The 22930-nt window shown below is 33.5% G+C and overlaps 2 protein-coding genes across 2 annotated transcripts; both read left to right on the forward strand.

The window, feature by feature from the left end:
- Positions 1-988: 988 nt before the first annotated feature.
- Positions 989-2794, forward strand: LOC132543581 (uncharacterized). Its single transcript, XM_060207098.1, has 3 exons — positions 989-1100; positions 1571-1783; positions 2637-2794. The coding sequence occupies exons 1-3, from the start codon at positions 989-991 to the stop codon at positions 2792-2794; spliced, it is 483 nt and encodes a 160-aa protein (XP_060063081.1).
- A 15851-nt stretch (positions 2795-18645) lies between these two features.
- On the forward strand, positions 18646-19902 carry LOC132543461 (uncharacterized). Its single transcript, XM_060206965.1, has 3 exons — positions 18646-18937; positions 19266-19442; positions 19682-19902. Exons 1-3 carry the CDS (start codon positions 18646-18648, stop codon positions 19900-19902), a joined length of 690 nt encoding a protein of 229 aa, XP_060062948.1.
- The last annotated feature ends 3028 nt before the right edge of the window (positions 19903-22930 follow it).

The raw sequence follows: 22930 nt of genomic DNA on the forward strand, positions 1-22930 counted from the left end.
AGCATTTACTGTCTAATTTGTAATAAAAAAGGACAAATAATTCGTTATTTCGTAATTAAGTAAAAATAAAAATTGTTTTCAAACAAAATCATCACCATGGTGGCATGTCCCACATTTTGCGAGAATGAGAATACGCGCCGTTCATCAAGTGTATTAAAATTTAAACATAATTGTAAGTTGTTCTGTGTAAATAGATTAATTTTGTGACCCTGCGTGGAATTAATTGAGACACCTAGACATATATATATATCTATATTAATATCAACTACACAAATGACTGGAAAAGACGGCTTAAGTAATACTAAACATGATTCAAGGTTGCATATAAATATCAATTTACTAGTCTGGAAATAAATGTAATATAGACCAAACCTTACTGCAATAATTGAAATCCAGGATATTAACATAAACATTAATTATTTACCCATTACATCGCATGCGACGTTGATATTCTGACTGTGAGAATCTTCCTAGTGACCCAGGATCTCCTAGTTTTCCACTCCTGGTGGTTTATTTCTGAGACAAAGAAATAACAACATGAATCGATTGGTGCTCGTAATGGTGTTTGTGTCATGGTTCATCCAAATGGTTGGTGAGTAATCTTTATTTTTAAAAAGAGAATGCTTGTCATGATGTCGTTTGATTTGTTTATTAATTCTGAGATACTAAAACATACATATATTTATCTTTCTTTGCCAGTTTATATTTTGGACGATCTTATTAAAGGTCTGCATAAATCACAATACATGTATTGTCATTAACCCATTGTAAAACTAACATAAATGTACCCAAATCGCATAATAAATGGTTTTTAATTAAATCTATGGTAATATACATGTGCAAAAGGCATCATTAATTATACCGTTTTTAAGGAGAGAAAACAGAAGCTACATGTATATGTTAATGCCTCCCTTATTAAGAATCGTCCTTAATATAACTGGATGAGCTCTTCTCCCAATATTTGGAGATTAACACTACAAGATAAGGGATGTATCGTATCCAACAAGTTGCCAATATGTCCATGCTTGCTAATATAGTGATGTTTATATCCAGGGAAAATTTCACACATTTCAAAGACATCATACTTGTAGGACGTCAGAGTAAGTTAGACTAATGTCTAACATATTTCTCCAACAAATATTCAACTAACATGTCAGATTTGATCGTTTAATTACAAGTGTTTGTACACGTGGCTAATGATATTTCTGGGGGAAATACTAATGTTTTACAAGAAATTGTAATAGCTTGCGAGAACATAAATGAATTTTGAGTTCCGTCTTTTAATGGAAATGACGGAACGACTCGTTGCGCTTTTACAGTTTCTTTAATTAAAATAAGATAACTCAAGCCATCAATGTTGCTCATGTTATGAAATATAATTTATTAACGTACGGAGTGAAAACCATTTAAGCATGGAATGAGAATACTAAAATGTGATAAAGCCAGCAATGGCTATAGCTTGTATTAAGTTGGTAATTGATTGAATGTCAGGTAATAAAAATATCAAATATATATCAGTTCTGTCTCAGCGATAAAATATTTTTGCACGTTTTTCACTGTCTGTTGACAGTACCACGAGGGACTCCTCCTGCATGGTATGGCAAATGTGTGAGGTATTGCAAACCCAGAAATAAGCCCCCGAACGTAAAGGGGTACCAGGTGGGGTGCATTTCTGATGATAATTGCACGTATTGCAAGTACTACCCCTGTCCGGAATTTTCTGTTTGTGGAAACGGGGAGGTACCAGAGCCTTCTTACAACCGAGTTTGTATGGCATGTCCAGGTAGGTTGGATATTGACAAACGATGAACTTTTCAAGATTTCATATTTGCGTTCTTATTTATTGTTTTCAAATGTTTGCCTATATGCTTTATGTAAACGTCTTACATATTCGTCTACGTGTAAATTGAAAGACGTAGTCAAATATAGTAATATTCTGTATATCATTTTGTTTTTGTGTTATCATTATGTCATTCTTAACGGCCCGTCAACAAATAAAAGGTCATTAGGGCTATCAACTGGTTAAAACACAGCGTTCCAAAAAAGGAAATAACATCAAACAAACTAATAGGTAAAAGATAAATGCTACAAATTTTGTCTTTGTATAGTTTACTTCATCTTTACCCCTAATTTGTAACGATTGGTTTGGCTGATTCCTTCTTTAATGCATACTTTTGTTGCAATGCTTCCATATCAGTTTTCCGTATGATGATATTAAAAATACTACTGAAGGAAGATACAGATGTAAAATGTAATTGTTTTCATTATGTGGCGATCTCCGTAGTTCTATATAAATGTATATAAGGCCTATCTCATTGATAGGTACGGTTTTTATATATTTCACTTTATTCTTTTCTTAATTTTTGCTTTGTTATAATTTCTTTTTTATTGTTTCGTTTATTCCAGTTATTTATACTACTCCCCGTTTAATTGCCTTTGCTGATATCTGCCCTTAGCATTGCAATACTCTATCGTAACAACCACCCAATGTCCATCATATACATGATGTTATTAAATCTTTATTTCCTCGGGCTTATTCAGAAGCTCGTTCAGCTTTTTCTTCATCCTTTAACATCACATTAATTTAAAAACATTTTGAGTTCATCTCTAACGTTTGCTCGTACATATGTTTACAGGCGAATGTTTATACATGGGAGAAACGTACGCGCTTGGAGAAACGGGAATTGTGTCCATGGATACTGTCAACGAGTGTGTGTGTCGCGGATTCATTCCTCAAATTGTGTGTCAGAAAAAAATACCACAGCCACCGCCAGATATTTTCTGTGAATACTGATTGGTTTTTACTCCAAAGACTTCTCCAGATGTTATGTGTGTAATTACCACCTTGCAACGTATACACCTTTGACAAGTTAATGTCATTGGATTTTCAAATTGTGTTACATTAAAAATATTCAATTTTGTTAGCTATATTGGTTGAGCCTTTCGGAAATATCTTTACCTTGATCGCCGGAAATATTCAGTCCGTATGGACTTATTTACATATTGGAACAATTAAATCCCTTCGATGATATACTCGCGGACTATCGATTACGGAATGTGACTTCCATATTCTAACAATGACTGATTGAATCTGTTTTCATATTTTCGAAATGATATCGTGTTTTATGCATTTTTCATGCAAGACGGACTTGAATGGACTAATATAAAAAGATAATTGTCGAAAATATAATTAGCACTGATGCTGAGGTAATCTATGACGATGTAATGCTTTGTTTTTGAGTATTTTGGGGGATTTTGTTTTATTAATATTTTGCTCATATCGGCTAAACGTAAAACATGTCTCTATTCAAATGAAGGTATTAATCATGTAATAATATCAAATTAGTCATTCCTGTAATAAAAAGATAATTATAATATAAATACAACTTAAATAACGATGTGTGTGAAGATTGATTTGTTTTTTAATCAGTGACCTACATTAAGAAGGTAAGACATACATTAATGATAGCATGCAAACACACGTTTTGTCAGACGAAACCACTTCCATGTCATTTAATACAAATGTTGGATATTAATTGGTTTTTACGTTGGCAGTGATATAATAACATGAATATATGTATAACAGCGAAATGTCTTCCATCACGGATTTAGATTATAATATAACATCATTATTTTATTGCATTCATGCTCCCTTCTTAATTAACGCTTAATCGCAAATTTATCAATCATTAAGTATCACAAAGACATATAATCTATCGAGATGATTCCAAGAATATTTTGAGCAGCAATATATAACATATATCACAATTGTCACAATGACGGTAATTAATGCTGAACATTGGTAGCAATAGCCTCAATCTGAGTTTTAAAACATAGATTCCAAATGCTCTGAAAAAGAAACTTTCACGAATGATCTTCAACATGAAAGGAATATATGCTTTCATATCTTGTTTTCTAACTTTCACAATTTGTTTACTTATGCACCATTTTGCCCCAACAAATGGCTACAATAATTTCGTGTCGTTATAATGAACTCATTGGGAAGTATTCTATAGTTTGAATTTCCCTGTGCAGTATTTTGTCTGACGTGTGTGATGCTCCTTCGCATATAACTGTTGATTACGCTGTTGACCGTGTCCTCACCTGGAAACGTGACACTACTTATTCAAGACGTTAGCAATATATATGAAAGTAAAATTAAACGGCATTGCTATGTCATTCTGATCTGTTTTGACGAGCTCTTCGATAATTCAACATCGTATGAAAACGAAAATAGTCAACCAAGAGAGGGGCACAGTTAGTTACCGTAGGTGTGCTAATTAATGTCTGTTGAAAGGGCTTGTCAACCAGAAAATCGATCGTGTTTAGGATTCCGTTCTCCCTTTCGTATGGTGGTGTTCAGGGTCGAAATATGTCTTTAGAGAAGATTTGTTTTCTACTTTTGTTTCAATGATGATGTTGATATTGGTTAAAAGGACTTTTGATTTCTTTAAAATCCACCCACATCATAACAATAAGACTGTAACCCTTTTTATAGCACGAAGAATGGTAGTTATAAGTTCTACAAAGGTTGGTCGGAACAGCTAGACTAGCCAGCATAGAAGGTTGATTACATGGATCTGGCATCAATATAAACGGCTGAATTTCTCTTTTTCATCTTTAACATAATTATCGTAATATTGGAGCATTAGGCAGTATTTCTTCTTTGAAAAAAATGCATAATGTGCAAGTGAAATTTCCTTCGTTATCATGCAAGCCGTTTTAATGTAAGCAGGAAATGTATTGATGTCCGCAGACAAGGATCACGCTACTTAATTCTATATCAACAGGAACAATACCTTACCTACCATGTAAATTGTGGATTTCACAAACTGAAGAACCAGAAATGTGTTTTGTGATCAAGTTGCTATTTTGTAATAATGATTTACGAATGAACACATAATGATATCTGACATAGTTTTGACAGAATCTTAAAGTGTCTTAAATTCATTTTCCAAATAATGCGAGGTGTTTCATGATATTTATACCCTTTACGAAAAGCTCTCGTATCAAAATCGGCAATTACTATAAACCCACATAGACCGTAGCTATAAGGAGATGAGGTAGAACAAGAAAAAGCTGACAACGTCATTTATATTGATTCGATACAAAAAGGCTTGCTCAATTATTATGATTTCCGTGCAAGAACACAAAACTCGTAACACAGAGTTTCAAACGGTGCAGGTTGATGGAAATTTGTGGACGCTTTGTGGTTGCCGTAGTGATCTCATTGAGGAATATTCTATTTCTTTGTCCGATATGAAGTTGGACGTGTTTGATGCTCGTAAGTTTGCGTGTTGGCGCCGTTGTTGTAAACATTGTTCGCATTTAAGAACGTGACATTACTGATTTAGATGGACCAAGGTTATATGATCATTTGGTGAAGGAGAATACGCTTACTCTTCCGGGACACCTGTCATTATTCTCGCTGCACTCTTTCATGAGTCCTGGTGTAAATCATCCGTTTGTTCATATTTTGCTCTAGTTTTATCGAACCTGAGTTTGGATTAAGATTATGTTTCGTGTTGATATTTTCTTGTTATTTTTGACGCGAGCGATTTCTTTGCGGGGTGTTCGCTTTGACGGATTTCTAGTGTAAAATATTTCTGACATTTATAGCTTCCACTAACGATATTAAAAAATTGCGGTAATTCACCGGAATTTTAAGAATTATGGGCTGGTGCAATTTCCCAATTAAATGTATACATTTTTTTATCACTCTGGATTTTCCTCATTACCTCCTAGACTTCAAAATTAAGACCCTAACATGCAGTTATATTCATTGTTTGACTGATCTGTATCCAACGCTAAACTTGTGTGCCTCTTTTGCAAAGAATTCAAAATACAAGTCATTTATTTTCTTTTATTTTCGTCTGATCAATTACACTGACAGATCAGCTTTCCCGGTGTTCATATCAACTCTCATTACCCCTACTGACAGAGGAAGTGACAAACAGATTTAAAGAATTTAAAGAAGAAAATACACACAAGTTAGATAACAAGACAAATTGTATTAATTATAATACAATCAACACTCTTCATGTTGTAACGTAGGTATAGGTCATATGAAAGGTCTTTGTTAGCATACTGTTAAATTTCTACAATGGTCGGAATTTTGGATTGGCCTGAAAACAATGATCATTTTCCTTATGGTAGGAAAATAGCGAACTCGGTGCCATTGAAATAACATGTAGAACAGAGAAGGAAACCTCTAACATATTATGTATAAAGATATTTTGAATGTTTGAAGTCTTTGATTTAGCTGTCGACATATGTTCTTGCGTCGTGCTGGTTGAACCTTTGTTTTATAATTCTTCATTTTGCTGAATATATCTCATTTTAATTACCTACATCATGCGTCGCATTTCAAGGCATGGAACTAAATTAAGTGTTAAATAGTGCATCTAATTCTTCTCACATCAAAAAGGTATATTTGCATTTGATGAAATATGGCCATGTTCCGTCTGACCGTTTTACATGCACAACTTCAACCTTTTTAGATAAAAAAAAATCCTCGAAAGATTATGTGGTATAACTATGTATATTTCTCACCTTTACAGTAAGGAAACGCTCATTTGGCCTTAATGTGACATTCAAACCTCCAAAAAGTGAAATCTAAGCGACGATTAATTACTTGTCAAAGGAGGCTTTATTCTCATTTGTCATCTAACAATTGAAAGCACACACATTGTCTCAATTAAACTGTTTGAAACGTAATTTATATAAACATTTATAATTCATTAAGAATTCTTAACAACGTCTCCTGTTTTATTTTGTTGTATTTGTACTTGTATATGCCATATAAGTCATATGTTTATAATTCATAATTCATCAGAGCATTCCAGCTTGTCATAATTATACTTGTAGTATGGACATAGTTGGTAAGCATTGTTAGCTTAATACAATACAAAACCAATGCATTTTTATCAATTAGTACGGAATAAAACTGAATATCGACTTTCAGCTAAATCATTATGTCCATGCTCTACGTTGCTTTATATATACAAAATCGATGAAGAGAGTTAGTTTTTTCCCTTTAGAAACAAAGCGGAGATTTGAGAAAAATAAATTCATCAAGTTCCAATTTATAGTGTCCTGTATTTTTAATATTGTTATTGCAGTAATATAAAAATTGCTCTTTTTAATAAATAAGCGTATTTCTGGGATAGCTATCTGTCTTGTTTTTGACATATATTCAAATCAGCGTTAAATTGATAACACTTTAGAACCACTGTTGAGGTTCTTGCTATTAATATGACAAGTTAATTTAATAATAGAATCTTGTAGTATAAAATCTAACGGTATTTGTTACATGCTATGAATTTCAATATTCTTAAACTAAAATGCAAAAATGTTAAACATGTATACTGTTTTTTTAATACTCCAAGTATTTTAGGAAGTATCAAGTGATGTAGGATTTACATTACAATAAGCTTTTGGTACTGAACGTTGTGTTCAACATGACAATTTTTACTGGAATGAGAAACATTGTATGTTAAGTTAAAACGTTAAACATTATAAATACCAGGATTACAGGGAAAAGTCACAGGCAATGAAATAAGGGCTTTTGGAAGAACAATAATCTTCTTTATAACAGGGACATTTGCCATGTAAATGATCCAGTACAAGATGAACTTGTGCGTATAAATTAATACACCATTTGTAAAACACAAGTACACTTCGAAATAAGACGAAATTCCTAATTGAACGGGAGTTTTCTTTTTCACCACAGAAACAAAGTGAAATGAATTTCCTATAAATTCACCATAACTTTTTGAATCAACACAAAACGTGACACGTTATCAAGGATTTCTTTCACCCAAATAGCATGTCACATATAACAAACAGCATATTAACCCATTAAAACATTCCAAAGAACAAACCAGTGATACAAAGAAAAAATGCATCAAGATTACATAAAACTTTCTTCTGTCGTATTGCATAATGTATTTAATCCACTACACTGCCTGTTGATTATATACTGTAATAATTTTTTGTATCATTAAAGTATTAAACTGCTTTGAGATTACGTTATATGCTATGTGAAATTGAATAATCACTAAATTACTGCTGGACAACACAAGAACCAGACAACCAAGATTTTATTTTGTTTCTTTCAGTGGGAATTTATGTTGCCTATAACCATAATCTGATATTAGTTTGATACATACTCGCTTTCTGTACATAAATGAAAGTAGGGACGACAATACCGACATCAAGATATGTAAATTAGATTTTATTAACACGCAAAAGTTAAAGGAACAAATATAAAAATGAACACTTGAGAAAATCATATTGATCCCTGAAAAAGTACAGGGCAAATAGTACCAACTGCTCCGAAAAAAGTAGGCGGAAAGTAAAAAATTGGAATGATGAATTATTTTAAACTGATATCAAGTGCTGCCACTTTTCTGTGAAAGCGACTGAGCCTTTGCTATTAAATGTCGCTTAAGAATAATGAATTACATTACTGATTGAATGAATGATAAAATCGAGAAGAATTTCTTTCATTCTTCAATTTTGTTACTTAAAGATGATTGCCTAATTTTGCCTGATGTCTGATGAGGTTGAAAGTACCGTGACTCTCAATAGGCGAAAGAGATCGTGGCGGAGATTACTTCCTTCTTGGTTGCTGTGTTCATCAATTATAAAGATAACATTTATATTAATAATTAGAATTTTCTCACTCTCCTCCTAGGTTTCAACAATTTGGCATACGGCATCACCAATGATTCCTAGAACGACAAAATAGTTGCACGATGCTGCATTGTAATTCATTGTTTAGAGCAATCTAATTATAAATTTGTATCGAAAGATTATTTTCGTTCGTTCGTGCCTTCTTACATTACATAATATACCATTTCAGACATATTGTTTTATAGCATACATGTGCAGTGGTGTAATATACTGTCCATGTTTATTTCAAACATGTATCAATCGGTTTGTATCACTTAATGGACCTGTTATGGAGTGAATGTACATATGTATTGTTTTGCACATTTTACTGATATGCGGTAATATACCTGGAACGTGTTTCAAAACAGTCTTAAAACGCATATTTATATGTTATGTGATTCAAAGTACCTTAGATTAATTTTCATTGTATATGGAATCATATGAAACAAGAGCTAGTAGGTTTACTTATTGCTAACCAAAGATAAACGACATGAAAACTCATTTAATATGCTATATTAATACTTCATAGATAAATCGTCTATCTTCGTATTTAGATATTAACGACAGCATACATTATTTGACAATAACGTAAATGAAGAGTCAATAAATGACTTGTTTTATTGTTTTGTAATTAAAAACTATATGTATTTATTACCATAAATCACGCAGAATGGAGCCCGATTTCAATAATGATTTTGTTTTTACTGGTAATATTTAACATTTTCACACACAAGCTTGACATTTATGTTATTACTTGATGCTTTAATTAATATTTCTACTGAATAAAACAGCTATAAAAGTTGCTGCTGACATAAAGGTAGTTCGTACACGTGATGTATTGATCCGTATGTCGCTACAGTGATATTGAAACTGTCCGTTATCAGCTGATTCCTTGGACAGTTTGAGACATACTTTTCTTTTACTTTATTTATTAATTTGTAGATAATAAGGCGTAAGAATTTATGCTCAAATACATTTCTTTATACAAAAATACGTATGTAGACACTTTCTGTTGCTGACCTTTGAGCTAGACGGTCACATGACCTAGTGGTATCACCATAGCACACAGGTCAATCAAGTGTTATTCTCTTTAACACTTTTGTCTCCATTAATCAAATAACAATGTCTTACAACAGCCATGTTCGTGATGTTGAACAATAAAGTTTGTCAGCAACACGATTTAGCAGCAATGGGCGTCACTTTACACTCTTCATTTCAAGGTCGTCTCCGGATTTCTTGACAGTGAAGTTCATATGGTTACCAGTTGATGTTATCCAAGGGCGAATAACCTCTCCTTCCTTCATTTTGGCGCAAGCTTCCATCCAACTTATATCTAAAACCTTTTAAACAAACATGATGAATCAGAGAATAGTTTCATACACTTCCACGTGTCTCTACGGAGTAACATATGAAGATGATATCAAAGCTGATCATTTAATGGATATACTGATACAAATATTGAATGTTGATGAAGCCATTACTATAGACTAACCAAACAAATGTTCATTGAATGCGCCATATTACGAAAAAAAGAAAAAAACAAAACACAAACACACAAAATAAAAGTACAATAAATCTATATAACATCGCTTTGAAATGTTTTTGCTGTTTCTAAAGACTTTCGGCGAGAAACCGGCAGAAGGGATTACGTGGCTACTTAATAGAATTACTTCCGGCTACAGTATGTTACTTGTCTCTGTTTCGTGTTGTTTTCTATGTATTGATGCAACTTGTGTGGAGGAAAGCTGGAGTTCCCGGAGAAAAAAACATCAACATGTGGCCAGTACATCAATGGATGGCAAGACTACGATACATCACAACATGTATATGCATGCAGTATAAGCCTGATAATTATACATAACTTTAGCTCCATGTCACATATCAATGTGATGTTTGGTGTCGGGATAATGTTTTCTTCTATATGTCTTCGTCAAACATTATGTCATCGATATTGAAATGTGATGTTCGCACTCTAAAGGAAACTAGATAAATACATAGTTTGTTATACACGTGTTGCTATTCAGCATAATTTTAATTTTCCTCTGTCCTAGGTTTCCACACTGAGGCCCTTAGCATCTCTAACGAATTCTAGAAGGACTGCTGTAGGAGTATAATTTATTGTTTGCCTGTTAATATAACTCTAAATTTGATTAAAAGGTGATATTCACTTGTGCGTCTTTTGTCTTATAAACCAATTTTATTTCATTGTCATGCCCATCCCACTTAGTAATGTGTTGGCCTTCTTAATCATAGGATGACATTAACAGTAAAGTACAGACAGTATGGCTATATCTGTATATATGTAGTCGTGGTTTAATTAACGACATTATCTGATGAAGATTTAGAATAACAACCGACCAAACAGTTCCATATCATTCTCACACTCAACGGGCGCTTTTTCTTCATCAGAAGTTCACGTAGATTGTAGACAAAATAATGAATGACGTCATTGATGATACACCATGCAACTGTTTCGTCATTCTTGGACTAGTCAGTGATGCTGAGCGCCTCATATTTTGAAACCTTTGATCCATCCACCATCTAGAATCATAGTTATAAAGAACAATCACTAGCCGAAGGTCAATTACATTTGAAGTAACTGGCACTTTTATTTCTATTTTAGCCTCTGCCGATATTAGTTAAGATACAAGTGTTAGGTTTAGCAAATGATACAATCTTTAAAAGTTTGTATTTTCGTATTATTATTTAACATCCTCTCAAAACAGCAGTTTCAATTCTTACACCCAACTTGCAGGACAGCAATCCCACGGAACTTGACTTGATACAGCCATGAATGTTTGAACTGTTTACTTTCAGTCTATATTTTTAACGATTTCAAATCAATTTTACTGAGAACTGTTTACTTTTCATTTGAACTATAACTGATTAGGAAAGATTACTTCTTAGAAATGACAAAGAGTTTGAAATGGTTGGCGCTAAACTCCGTCTAGCACGTATTATTTTGTTTAAAAACCCTTGTTTGCCATTTATAATTACACTTAGTGTTTTTTTCCCAACTCAATATTAATACTTTGCACATTACCACATTCTCTCGAGGCAAAAAACAATATAATCGTTTTTCATTTAAATAATGTCGACACGCATTGAAGCAATAAGTGCAGAGATACATGTGCGCATGTCCGTTAATACTATAAGTTATTATTGATAATTTTATCTTTGTTTATTTAACTAATAGAAAATTTCAGACGGTATGATGTAAATTCCTTACTGAAGACAATGCAGATAACATTTTTATTAAGAATCAAGTACAATGACAAGGAATTACGCTGTATCTGTTTATTGCTATAAAGTCGATTTTTGTTCCTGTCCTCAAAATATGATAGAAAGAACTTTTATATAGATGATGGATGTGTTAGAAATAATTTTGTCTTTGTTAGCATTATATTTCATGCGTACAAAGAGAACTCGGATACGGAACAAAATTATCCAATCTTTCCACTGAATAAATACTAGCTAATCCCGATTCAGCTTTACAATGTTTCAGACGGCAAACAGGTGATAAAATAGGACATCCTTTGTTGATATTGGATTCAGAAGAATCCAAATAAACGTTTCATTGCTTGGTTGTTTCCTAGCTCAGTCAGACTATTATCGAAGTTTCTTGCTATCATTATTAGTACTGTCAAATCAGTGTTTAAGTGGTTTTACTGTGATGCTGCTTACACAAAAGTTAAATTAAAAGTATGTGGATTTTAATTCTGAAAGTACTTTTAACAAATAAAGAACACCTTCTTCCAAAATGTTTTATCTATATGTGCATTAATCTATTTCGCTCCAAACTGAAGATTGTAAAACAAGGTTTACAAGTGTGTAACACCATTTGATATTTATATACGATATCGTACAGTCAATAAATGAAGTAAACATCATACAGTTGTTTTGTGTTTCTAGGACTCATCAATGCGGCTGACCTAAATGAGGCATAAAAGTTAAATCTAGGAAGCAATCTAACTAAACGTCAAGATGGAGATGTAGTAGTGCACTAGCCCAACAATTCAGTAAACTTCCTATTTTTCATTTATCGGAAAAAATAAGGAATCAAGTACATGTGCCTACTAAGACCGGTGCCATTAATTAAATGTAGTAACGCATTCGTTCTCCCGTTAGGAGAGTTTTCTTTTCAGAGAACGATGAACGGCAGTAAAAATATATGATTGTGAACTACATTAAAGTGTATGTTGTGAAATATTCGCTCAAATAGAAAAGGAAATATACGATAGAAAAAATTGTTGAAATGTTCGAATTTCTGGTAGACATTAACGTCGAGTTTAGCGTTGAGATCTTCAAACAAACTTGAAACACTTATTGATTGAATCTGTGTTACCCGTTTGGCTAACTTGTATTTGTTTTCATACATGGCAGATTTATCGAAGGACGTATCGAAAATGGACACAAAGACCTTGAGGAATCCTTCAATGTCAATTTCAGGTATATTAATGATGTCATATTTGTAAATAACGTGAAAGGTGGGGTTTCATGTTGGACTAAGAAGCAAATACAACAAACAGTTTGTATGTGTTACTAGTAGCCTCTGTAGTCGTGTCGTACGTTTGAAACAGGCATTATTTAAGTCCAAACATGTACATACGCAAGGACTTAACGCCCGTTTTGTGGGGAGAAATGCTACAATATCATTTTCATCGTTTTTGAAGGTATCTAATATCAACAATTTGATTATAAGATGTTAGATGTCATATATGCAAAGCAAGAAGTCACAGTTCCGAATACACTGGGAACAGGAGATAAAAATGTGATTGATTCGGAGAAAGAACGTGCTCTTTAGAGATTAAGCGAAATTTTTCGAAGGTCAAAAATGCTATTGGAGTCCATTCGTAATTATGTGCTAAAAACATCTATAAACAGTATAAAATAAATTGCCCCAAAATAGTAAATAAGACTTTTGTGCAAAGTGATTGAAATTGATCGACAGCATTGCTATGCATATTTTAATGAAAAACGAGGAAAGAGAAAATCGATTTTTGATTTACGTGTTGTAAAGTGAACTAAAATAAAATGTTTGCACTTACACTAATAACCTACTAAAGCGACATTTCAACTTTCAAAATGGCCGTCATGTTCCCCGATAACTACAAAAATATAATACAACTGCTGAACTTATATTGTAACAAGGACGTTAAATTGAAGATGTAAGCTGATTTATACATTGAACAACTTAATTTGAAATCCAATAAGGCTTCTTTGTTACTTAAGGTTTGTCTTAAACCGTTTGACTTTTTCATGCAACAGCTTACTGGTTTTCAAATGCATGTAGTATTCTAAATAGTACATGATACATGGACACATACCCCCATGGTTTTCTGTCCAGTAGGACACTGGCATTATTAATATTTTATGGGATTAATGGCGTTGGAGCTGACAGGCTGGACCCAAACACTGTATCTGACACTGTTTTTATGCCTTGAGTGACGTCGTACAATGCTTTGTTAGTGTCTATAGATCCAGATGTCGTAGTCACCTTCATCAGGTAGGCGCTCACTTGTGTAACCAGTTGCCAATGATAGTTGGCATATGTCACAGGATATTACCTGAAGGTATTCCATGTCTAACTTTGGAAAGTCACAATTATCCCCAGTAGCATCTAGTTTGACGAATAGCGACTTGGACCTTCTGGTCAGATCTAGCAAAGTTTGAGCTAAGTTGTTGTGGTGTGCTTCATTTTAGCAGCCAGCGCCATATCCTTTTCTTCTCACTCCTGTGTTCTAACGTATATGGGTCCTCGACGTCCATTGAGACAGGCTGTTACTATTCTAACGAGTGCTTTGATGAAATGTAACCATCAGGCAGGGCTATGCTCTTAAACTTCAGATAGTTACGCTTCTTCTAGCCACAGTAGAAGATTTTTTAAGATGTTCACGTCTAGCGAAAAAAGGAACAATGGTTATTCCTAATAATTCTATTTTGGAACTGATATACTGGATATTGATGTCAAAAAGAGTGATATACTATTTCCATGTTAAGTCCGTCGTCAGTTTTACCCACAACAATAGTAATGCGTCATCATGGTTTGAACTGTAAAAACAAGTACCAATTAAGGATGAACAATAAGAAATATTATATTTAGAAACTCTGTTCTTATCCAACCTGCCTAGGCGTCATAATTTGCATCATCCAGAGAGGAAAAACGCAGAGTAGGGGAAGACTCTTGCTTTGATAGCATATGACCAAAGACCATTCTGCTATTCGGTGTTCAGATTACCGCTCTTTTACAAAACACAAATATTGATATTGACCAAATACTGTCATTTGGAACGATATAAATGCCACCCTGGCTCTTGCATTCACCTGCAGTTGACTTTTCACTTCATGAAATGGTTAAATCTGACACTGACAGTTGCACCTTTCGTTCATCTTTCTCGAAATTGCTGTTAAAATATAAAACATTTCTACATTTATATACTAATGGTTCAAAAGATAATGATAAGGTTGCCGCCACCATGGTTACACAAGATGAAGTCTATGGCTGCCGGCTACCGAACTACGCCTCAATATTCTCAGCAGAAGTACGAGCTATCTACCTCGTCCTTGAGTATATTCAAACAAACAAAGTAATGAGAGCTGTTATCTATTCAGACTCTCTATCTGTACTACAAAGTCTTAGCAATAGAAATATAAAAAAATATTTTCATTCGTAATACATTAATACTATATCACGACCTTACCTTTAACTTTCTTACTGTTTTTGCTGGGTTCCTGGGCACATGAATATACCAGGTAATGAAAAAACAGATCGTTCCCAAAGGAAGCTTTATCGCTACCACCTGTTGTTCTTAAACTTCATTTTACCGATTTTAAACCATTTATCAAACAATCATTAACAGCTCAGTGGCAGGAGGAATGGAAGCAATATACCAATGATAAAATGCACTCCATAAAAACCTATAATCAGTTAATGTTTTCCATGCTATAGAGACAATCACCGAGACGAAGTTGTCCTTGCCTGTCTTCGAATGGGTCATACATACCTTACACATTCATATATATTAATAGGTGAAGATAAGCATCGGTGCGTAGGATGTGAAAAGCCCCTCACCGTTAAACATGTTTCATCGGACTGCATTGACCTGTTGCCTGCTCGTGAATGCTTAATCGTAACGTTGCAAGTATAAAAACCGTTTTTGAAACTGTTGAGAGTTGTCAAATTCTTGTTTACCTGAAAGATGTTGGTCCATATAATAGGCTATGGCGCATCATTTCAATCTTTTGTGGTGATACAACCATTAACACTTTTAGCGTTTGTCCTTTTTGTGGTTTGTTCGATCGCTGTGTGTTTCATCGTTTGATGGCCCGAATTACCTTTAATGTGTTGTCGGGCCGTTAACAGTGTCATAATAATAATTTTGTCTGTCTTGTGACAATCAGCGTTCATAGTTAAGTAATTCAGTTTCGTAATAAGTTAATTAGACAAGTGAGTGTGAATTAAATGTAAAGCCAAGGGAATCAAATTGTTGGCTCAAAGCAGTGTATTTGGTGAGTGGTCTCGAAGGGTGAAAAACTCTTTAGGCCGACCTCTATGGGAAATTAGCATTGTTGGAAACCCCACCTTTAAGATGTATGTCCATCGTAAATATCCATCAAAATCGGAAATCAAGGACACAACAGACTCTTCTACAACAACCGCTGACCTTGATCTTTTCCTGCAAAGAAATGAACAGGGGCAGTTTTTACCAAGCTCTAAAATAACTGTACTGAATTCAATTTCCTTATTGTAAGTTTTCTATTTCTACAATATCTGTGCATCTTCAACCTATTGTGTTTACACATCACAGCTGATTAGTGATTTAAGGCCATGTAATACGATTTTGTTACAAGATGTTGGCAACTGACAGACAAACTCACAACGTAAGATACAACGTGAGGAAGATAATGGGAAAGTTTTACAGTCGCTATAATGATCTTATCCGGAAATATGTTTGTTGCTGCATGAAGTTGAATGTTTGAGGCTCGATAGTATACTGTTAGTTCCGATCTTCCTTATCGTGTTCTCATTTGAGAATGTGACATTACTTATTTAGGTTATCCAGGATTTAAATATCGGAAATCGTCGAAGTTTTCTCTTCGTGGTAACATCACATTGATGTCATAGTTTAATCCTTGTTTATCCCTGTTTATATCCTTTCCATTAACCACAAATATAACTCAACATCTTGAAAGTAAATGACTCGTCAAGAATACAATAATAGTTTAAGGATAGAAAAGGATAGAAATTTTCACATGAAAATAAGCAGATTGTTTTTATCATTTCAATTCTGTTATAATTGATCCTCAATAAAGAACCGTTTTTCAAGAACACGAAAACGTTACCCACGGACATTTAAACTTAACTAAGAGCGTCTTACTTTTGCAACCTTGAGGGATTATCAATTAAATGTGAAGATATCACAACTTGATGCAAAAGCGATGCAACATATCATTTGGTGCATGATATACTAGCCATTATTTGTGCATTTCCGGAAAATTGAGAACTTGTAAATTGTCAATAAAAGGTCAGAATATAGTAAGGTCTATTTCTAAGTGATAATGACGATATTACTATCTATAAATTATTTTACTGTCTTGAATAGAGCAGTTAACACTTCAGTGGGTTAGATACTGACAAATTAATCATTTATACAATATCCTTATTTAGCCTTTCTTAATTTTTTTAATACATTTACCGCTCTTTCCAGATTTTACAAAAATGATACCATCAATTCTGGTTTTTGACCAACGTGAAACATTTTATATGATGGTGGATAGTATGTGACAAATGTATATATGTAATCGTGGCTGATTGTTGAAACAAATCTATTACAAACTTCACATGTAAATGTTGCGGTCTCGGCGTATTTTTACTTTTGAAAATACTTCGCCTTCGATTCTGTGATGATAATGTGTTTTTCTCACAGCAATTTACTATTCAATAGATACAACAGTCAGAGTTTAAACCTAGTCATATGTCAAAATGGAATACACAACAAATTAAGACAAAGTTGATCAAATATTCATCGGCATGTTCATAGCTGCTCGGTCATTAGATCAATTTAAACGAACTTGATCTACTAGTGCCAAACCTTTGACACATCAGAACCGTTACTATGGAAATAATGGTGGGTTCTGGTTGGTCGACTAAATCAACTGGTGTCAAAGCTTATGGTCTGACACATCAGAACCGTTACTATGAAAATAATGATGGGTTCTGGTTGGGCGGTATTGAGAAACTTAGTTAATTTTAAATTGGTTCCTGAGCAAACTTCTCTTGTTTGCAAAAAAAAAAAAAAAATGTCCTTTATAGATTATCTGAGTTTATTTACCAAGCACCTGACGATAGAAACGAGAGAAGAGGAAAAATAACAATCGGTCCTAGAATTATATCTTACGGTAGTTGGAGGCAAGGTTCGCCGTCGTTTGGTTAAACAGAAAGATATTTCTCCTCATTTCCATTGATCAGTTACAATTCAATATTCATGAAGTAAACATGAGCTCTTTCATATGAGACGTTTTTCACTAAAAATATATTGCCAACGCAGCCATTTACATTTCTTATAGCTATTTACATGTCAGTGAGTCATTAACGATTGGCAACTCTACCTTTGTTTATTCAACTAATGGAAACGGTTTGTAAGCACCAAGTTCTTTCCTGCATTAACAATAAATTAATATCAAAGAATACAGCGCAAAATGACAATAAGTATATCATGAATAGACAGCAACGACAAAGAGAGCGAAATATAAATCTATATTGTTAATAAATTGATGAGAATCTGACGTCTTATGTCTTGTTAATAGAATTGTGTTATGTTTAATTGTAAACAGTTACGATTGAAGAGCTAATCAACAAAGTGGAGACTTAACGCGACACTGAGCTGGTCGATAAACTTTAGTGAAGAACTAACACGTATCTGATGTTTTACTGGTGCGTCTTATCTTTGTGTAATACGTCAAAGAAAAATGATTGTAAAACTTCATTTATTCTTACTTATTGCAATCTCTTCGTGTGCAGATAATGTGACAGAAATGATTGAAATAACAGAACTCAGACGCGTCCATCTATTGGATGCTGTAGGTGTTGTGATTTCAACATCTAGCGTCTTACGTTGCGCCGCTAATTGCAATTCGTCGTGTGTGTCGCTATCGTACCACGATGAGACAAACACATGTCATATCTATGATTTCCTAGTCAGTAATGACACATTGGAATCTAAAACAGAAAATGGATGGAGATCGTACAGGAGAAATAAGGGTAAGTTCGTAACTTTCTTATTCGCCCAAGGCAATCTATTATTTGCCGACTATATAAATCTTATTCTTTGTTTGAAATAATTAAAGTTTCTATTAAAAATAATTCACTCTTTAGTTTTGTCATTTCTATTTTATTGGTAACTGCCATACGAGTTGGAAAGTTTTAGATCAGACATATTAGAATTCATTTCTATTAAATCGGGTCTAAAGTTCCCGATAATGGTATATTTTGTAAATAAAGATAGAGTATTCTTTCTTAGTTTTTTCTTTTCTTTTTTTATAAAAAGATATACATGATATATTGAAATTGACGAGTATATTGTTTCCAGGTGATTGCCCGACTGACATTGGATACATCTACAATTCCTCTCTTGACTGGTGTTATCGGCTGGTTACTGGATTGGACTATAATATTCAAGGCGCAGAATCCTTCTGTAACCTTGATGGGGCACATCTGGTCAGGATTAACTCCATGTTGAGACAGCTACACATGACGGATTATCTGAGTAAGACATAAGTTCATTATATGCTGTATGTTATGTTTTTCAACCATAAGCAAGATGGAATGAAATCAAAAGCTCCCATAGAAGATAAACCAAACACTTCCAATTCCACGTTTTGAAACATATCATCTAAATCTATTTCTGTTTCCTATTACTTAATCTTGATCACAAAAGATGTTTTGTTAATGAATGACGTTGACGTATTTTACAAAACTTGAATGGGATGAAATTTCTGGTTTCAGAGTCTAATGGAGTAGCATCGGTGTATGTTGGAGGTCGTTCTGAAAACAAGGATAATAATTTCTTCTATGATGATGAAACACCTTTACAATTCACCTTTTGGGATAGTGATCAACCCTGGCAACAAACAAGCATCTATATCATATTGGTTGGAAATAATTATGTATGGATGAACGGACATGGAACACAACCACGTGACTTTGTGTGTGAAATACTTGTATAACTTGAAACCAATGATTGAGCCTTTCATTTGTAGAATGGACACCATGTGATTATGAAAATGATTCCATAGCTGATGGGTCATATATGTAGTAGTGAATATATGTAGTAGTGAATATATGTAGCAGTGAATATATATGTAGTAGTGAATATATGTAGTAGTGAATATATGTAGCAGTGAATATATGTAGAATATATGTAGTAGTGAATATATGTAGTAGTGAATATATGTAGTAGTGAATATATGTAGTAGTGAATATATGTAGCAGTGAATATATGTAGTAGTGAATATATGTAGTAGTGAATATATGTAGCAGTGAATATATGTAGCAGTGAATATATGTAGTGAATATATGTAGTAGTGAATATAAGTGAATATATGTAGTAGTGAATATATGTAGCAGTGAATATATGTAGAATATATGTAGCAGTGAATATAGTGAATATATGTAGCAGTGAATATATGTAGCAGTGAATATATGTAGTAGTGAATATATGTAGTAGTGAATATATGTAGTAGTGAATATATGTAGTAGTGAATATATGTAGTAGTGAATATATGTAGCAGTGAATATATGTAGTAGTGAATATATGTAGCAGTGAATATATGTAGCAGTGAATATATGTAGCAGTGAATATATGTAGCAGTGAATATATGTAGTAGTGAATATATGTAGCAGTGAATATATGTAGCAGTGAATATATGTAGCAGTGAATATATGTATTAGTGAATATATGTAGCAGTGAATATATGTAGTAGTGAATATATGTAGTAGTGAATATATGTAGTAGTGAATATATGTAGCAGTGAATATATGTAGCAGTGAATATATGTATTAGTGAATATATGTAGTAGTGAATAGCATTTTAAATCTGAAATAATAAATTGAACTTCATATTTACAATCGACACGTGCGAGGAATCTTATACTGGGAGGAAGTAGCCAGGAAAATCCACGTTGTTGGTCAGGTGACCCCATATCTATGTACGTCCGGTCCGGGAATCGAACCTCAGACGCCTGGGTAAATGGTTAAAGGATGTGAAAGAATTGTCATAGATGTCAATACAGAACAAATAGTACTTTAACAGATATAGTATAACAGTATTTCGTGTGTTGTTTAGTTGTGAATGTCTTCGTACTGACTGGTGTTGTTTGCTATCTAGCAACATTGTTCAAGTATATAGATGTATTTAGATTATTGTTAAATTTTGTTTTGTTTTTCAAATAAAATGGAATGCACGCGCACTTTAATGAAGCATGAATAAATGTCAGTGTGTCTGTCTTTAGTAACAGATCAATTTTCGTCATATTGCATAGGACGTTAAGAGTACAAGAATAATTCTAGTAAAGAACTGTTGAGAATTCATGTGAAAATGTTTCTTTGTGCTCAAGTTAATTTTGTTATCATTTATACTCAGAAGATTTATATGATATCTCAATGAGTGGAATTTACCAGGTAGCTACGACAGAATGTTTAATATAATTTAGTAAACATCAGTTCTTTAATAAACGACGCTTTCACTTGAGAAACAGCATACATAGTTATGCCCGTGGACCAATTAACCCTTCTCTGTGTCAAAGGTTCCTAATGGTTTGTCCTTCATTCCTATTAGGATGTTATACACTTTCCTGTAATAACAGGTGAGAATACAGCACATGATGATAACAATTCTAGAATCGATAACAAAAAGTTGGAGTTTATCGTATTATTAAGGTAATAATGTAAGGATCAAATGTAAAGAATTTAAAGGAAAAGGTAATCAATAAAAACGTCACATTTGCTGGTCGGCAGATGTTTGTGTACAACAAATAGGTTTCTGAAGTTGTAACAGGTAGATATGATTGTAAGCCAACTTCTTGCATTATTTTTCTGTGGAGATAATGTGACGTAGATGATTGAAGTGATAAAATAATGTTTTAAATTGTTTCTCTTCTAAAAATAATACACCAACATGTCAACATAACACAACTCAAACAACTGAATTTTTTTTTTCAAATTTAATCACTAGTGTCCTGTAAAAGGATATATCAAAACAAAATCATTTTCTGATTTTGTTTATATTGTTAGCGAATCACAGAATTTTACACACTATACAAAATCAATAATTAAATATTTTAGCATTGAAATAATGCATAAGTAATGCTTTATTTACAAACGACATTGATGGATTTTATAAAGTTTATCAAATAAAATGGAATTGGAATTTCATGTTTTAAGTTTTTATCGGAGTAATTTCTGTATATTTAAGATGTCGTTCTGAAGACAAGCATAATTACTTTTCTTTGAGGATGGAACGCCTTAACCATTTATCCGTTAGTATACAAATCAGTCCCGTTACCAACACATCATCCGTATAAAAAGAAAGGGTCGGATGCGTGAATTAACGGACATGAAACGCTAACATTGTATATTAACACTTTATAATTTACGATTATGTCGTATTGAAAATCCGGACTGATGATTTTAATGTGTGTTACGTGACCACATTGAGATTCGCTAGCTAGGACAGAGATAGAGTGTTGGTTAGATTATTAAAATGGTGTTGGATAAAAAAAAAACTACCATGATGTCAATATAATCATAATACAAACTCAAATTCAATGAATCAAGGGCAAAATACGAACAGGAGCTTCTGCCCAAACACTGTCCTTGTAGTCTCTACTGCGGTTACGAATCGATTGCGCAAGTGTATCAATCGTATACGACCGTCATCCCTGGCGGTCGTTTTACGGGGTCGGCCGCTTCGGGGACGATCGGATGTTGATCCAGTTTGGTTTAAACGACTTACCAACTGGCAAATTGTCTAAACACTGCAACCAAAATGATGTGCAACTCGACGGCGAGACTCCCCAGCCTGGATCATGCCTACAGCCCTTTCTCTCTGTACTTGTGACAGCCGGGGCATAATGATAAAGTTGATAGATAGCAAGATTCGGTGATTTCTAAGTCCTAAGGATCTAAGGAACAGTTGTCAGTTTGAATGTTTATGAAATTCAAGCGAAGATACAAGTTAGTCGCAGAAAACCTCGT

Source organism: Ylistrum balloti, unplaced genomic scaffold (assembly GCF_031769215.1).
Source record: "Ylistrum balloti isolate Yb309-2 unplaced genomic scaffold, AGI_CSIRO_Ybal_v1 Utg369582, whole genome shotgun sequence".
Lineage (NCBI taxonomy): Eukaryota > Metazoa > Mollusca > Bivalvia > Pectinida > Pectinidae > Ylistrum > Ylistrum balloti.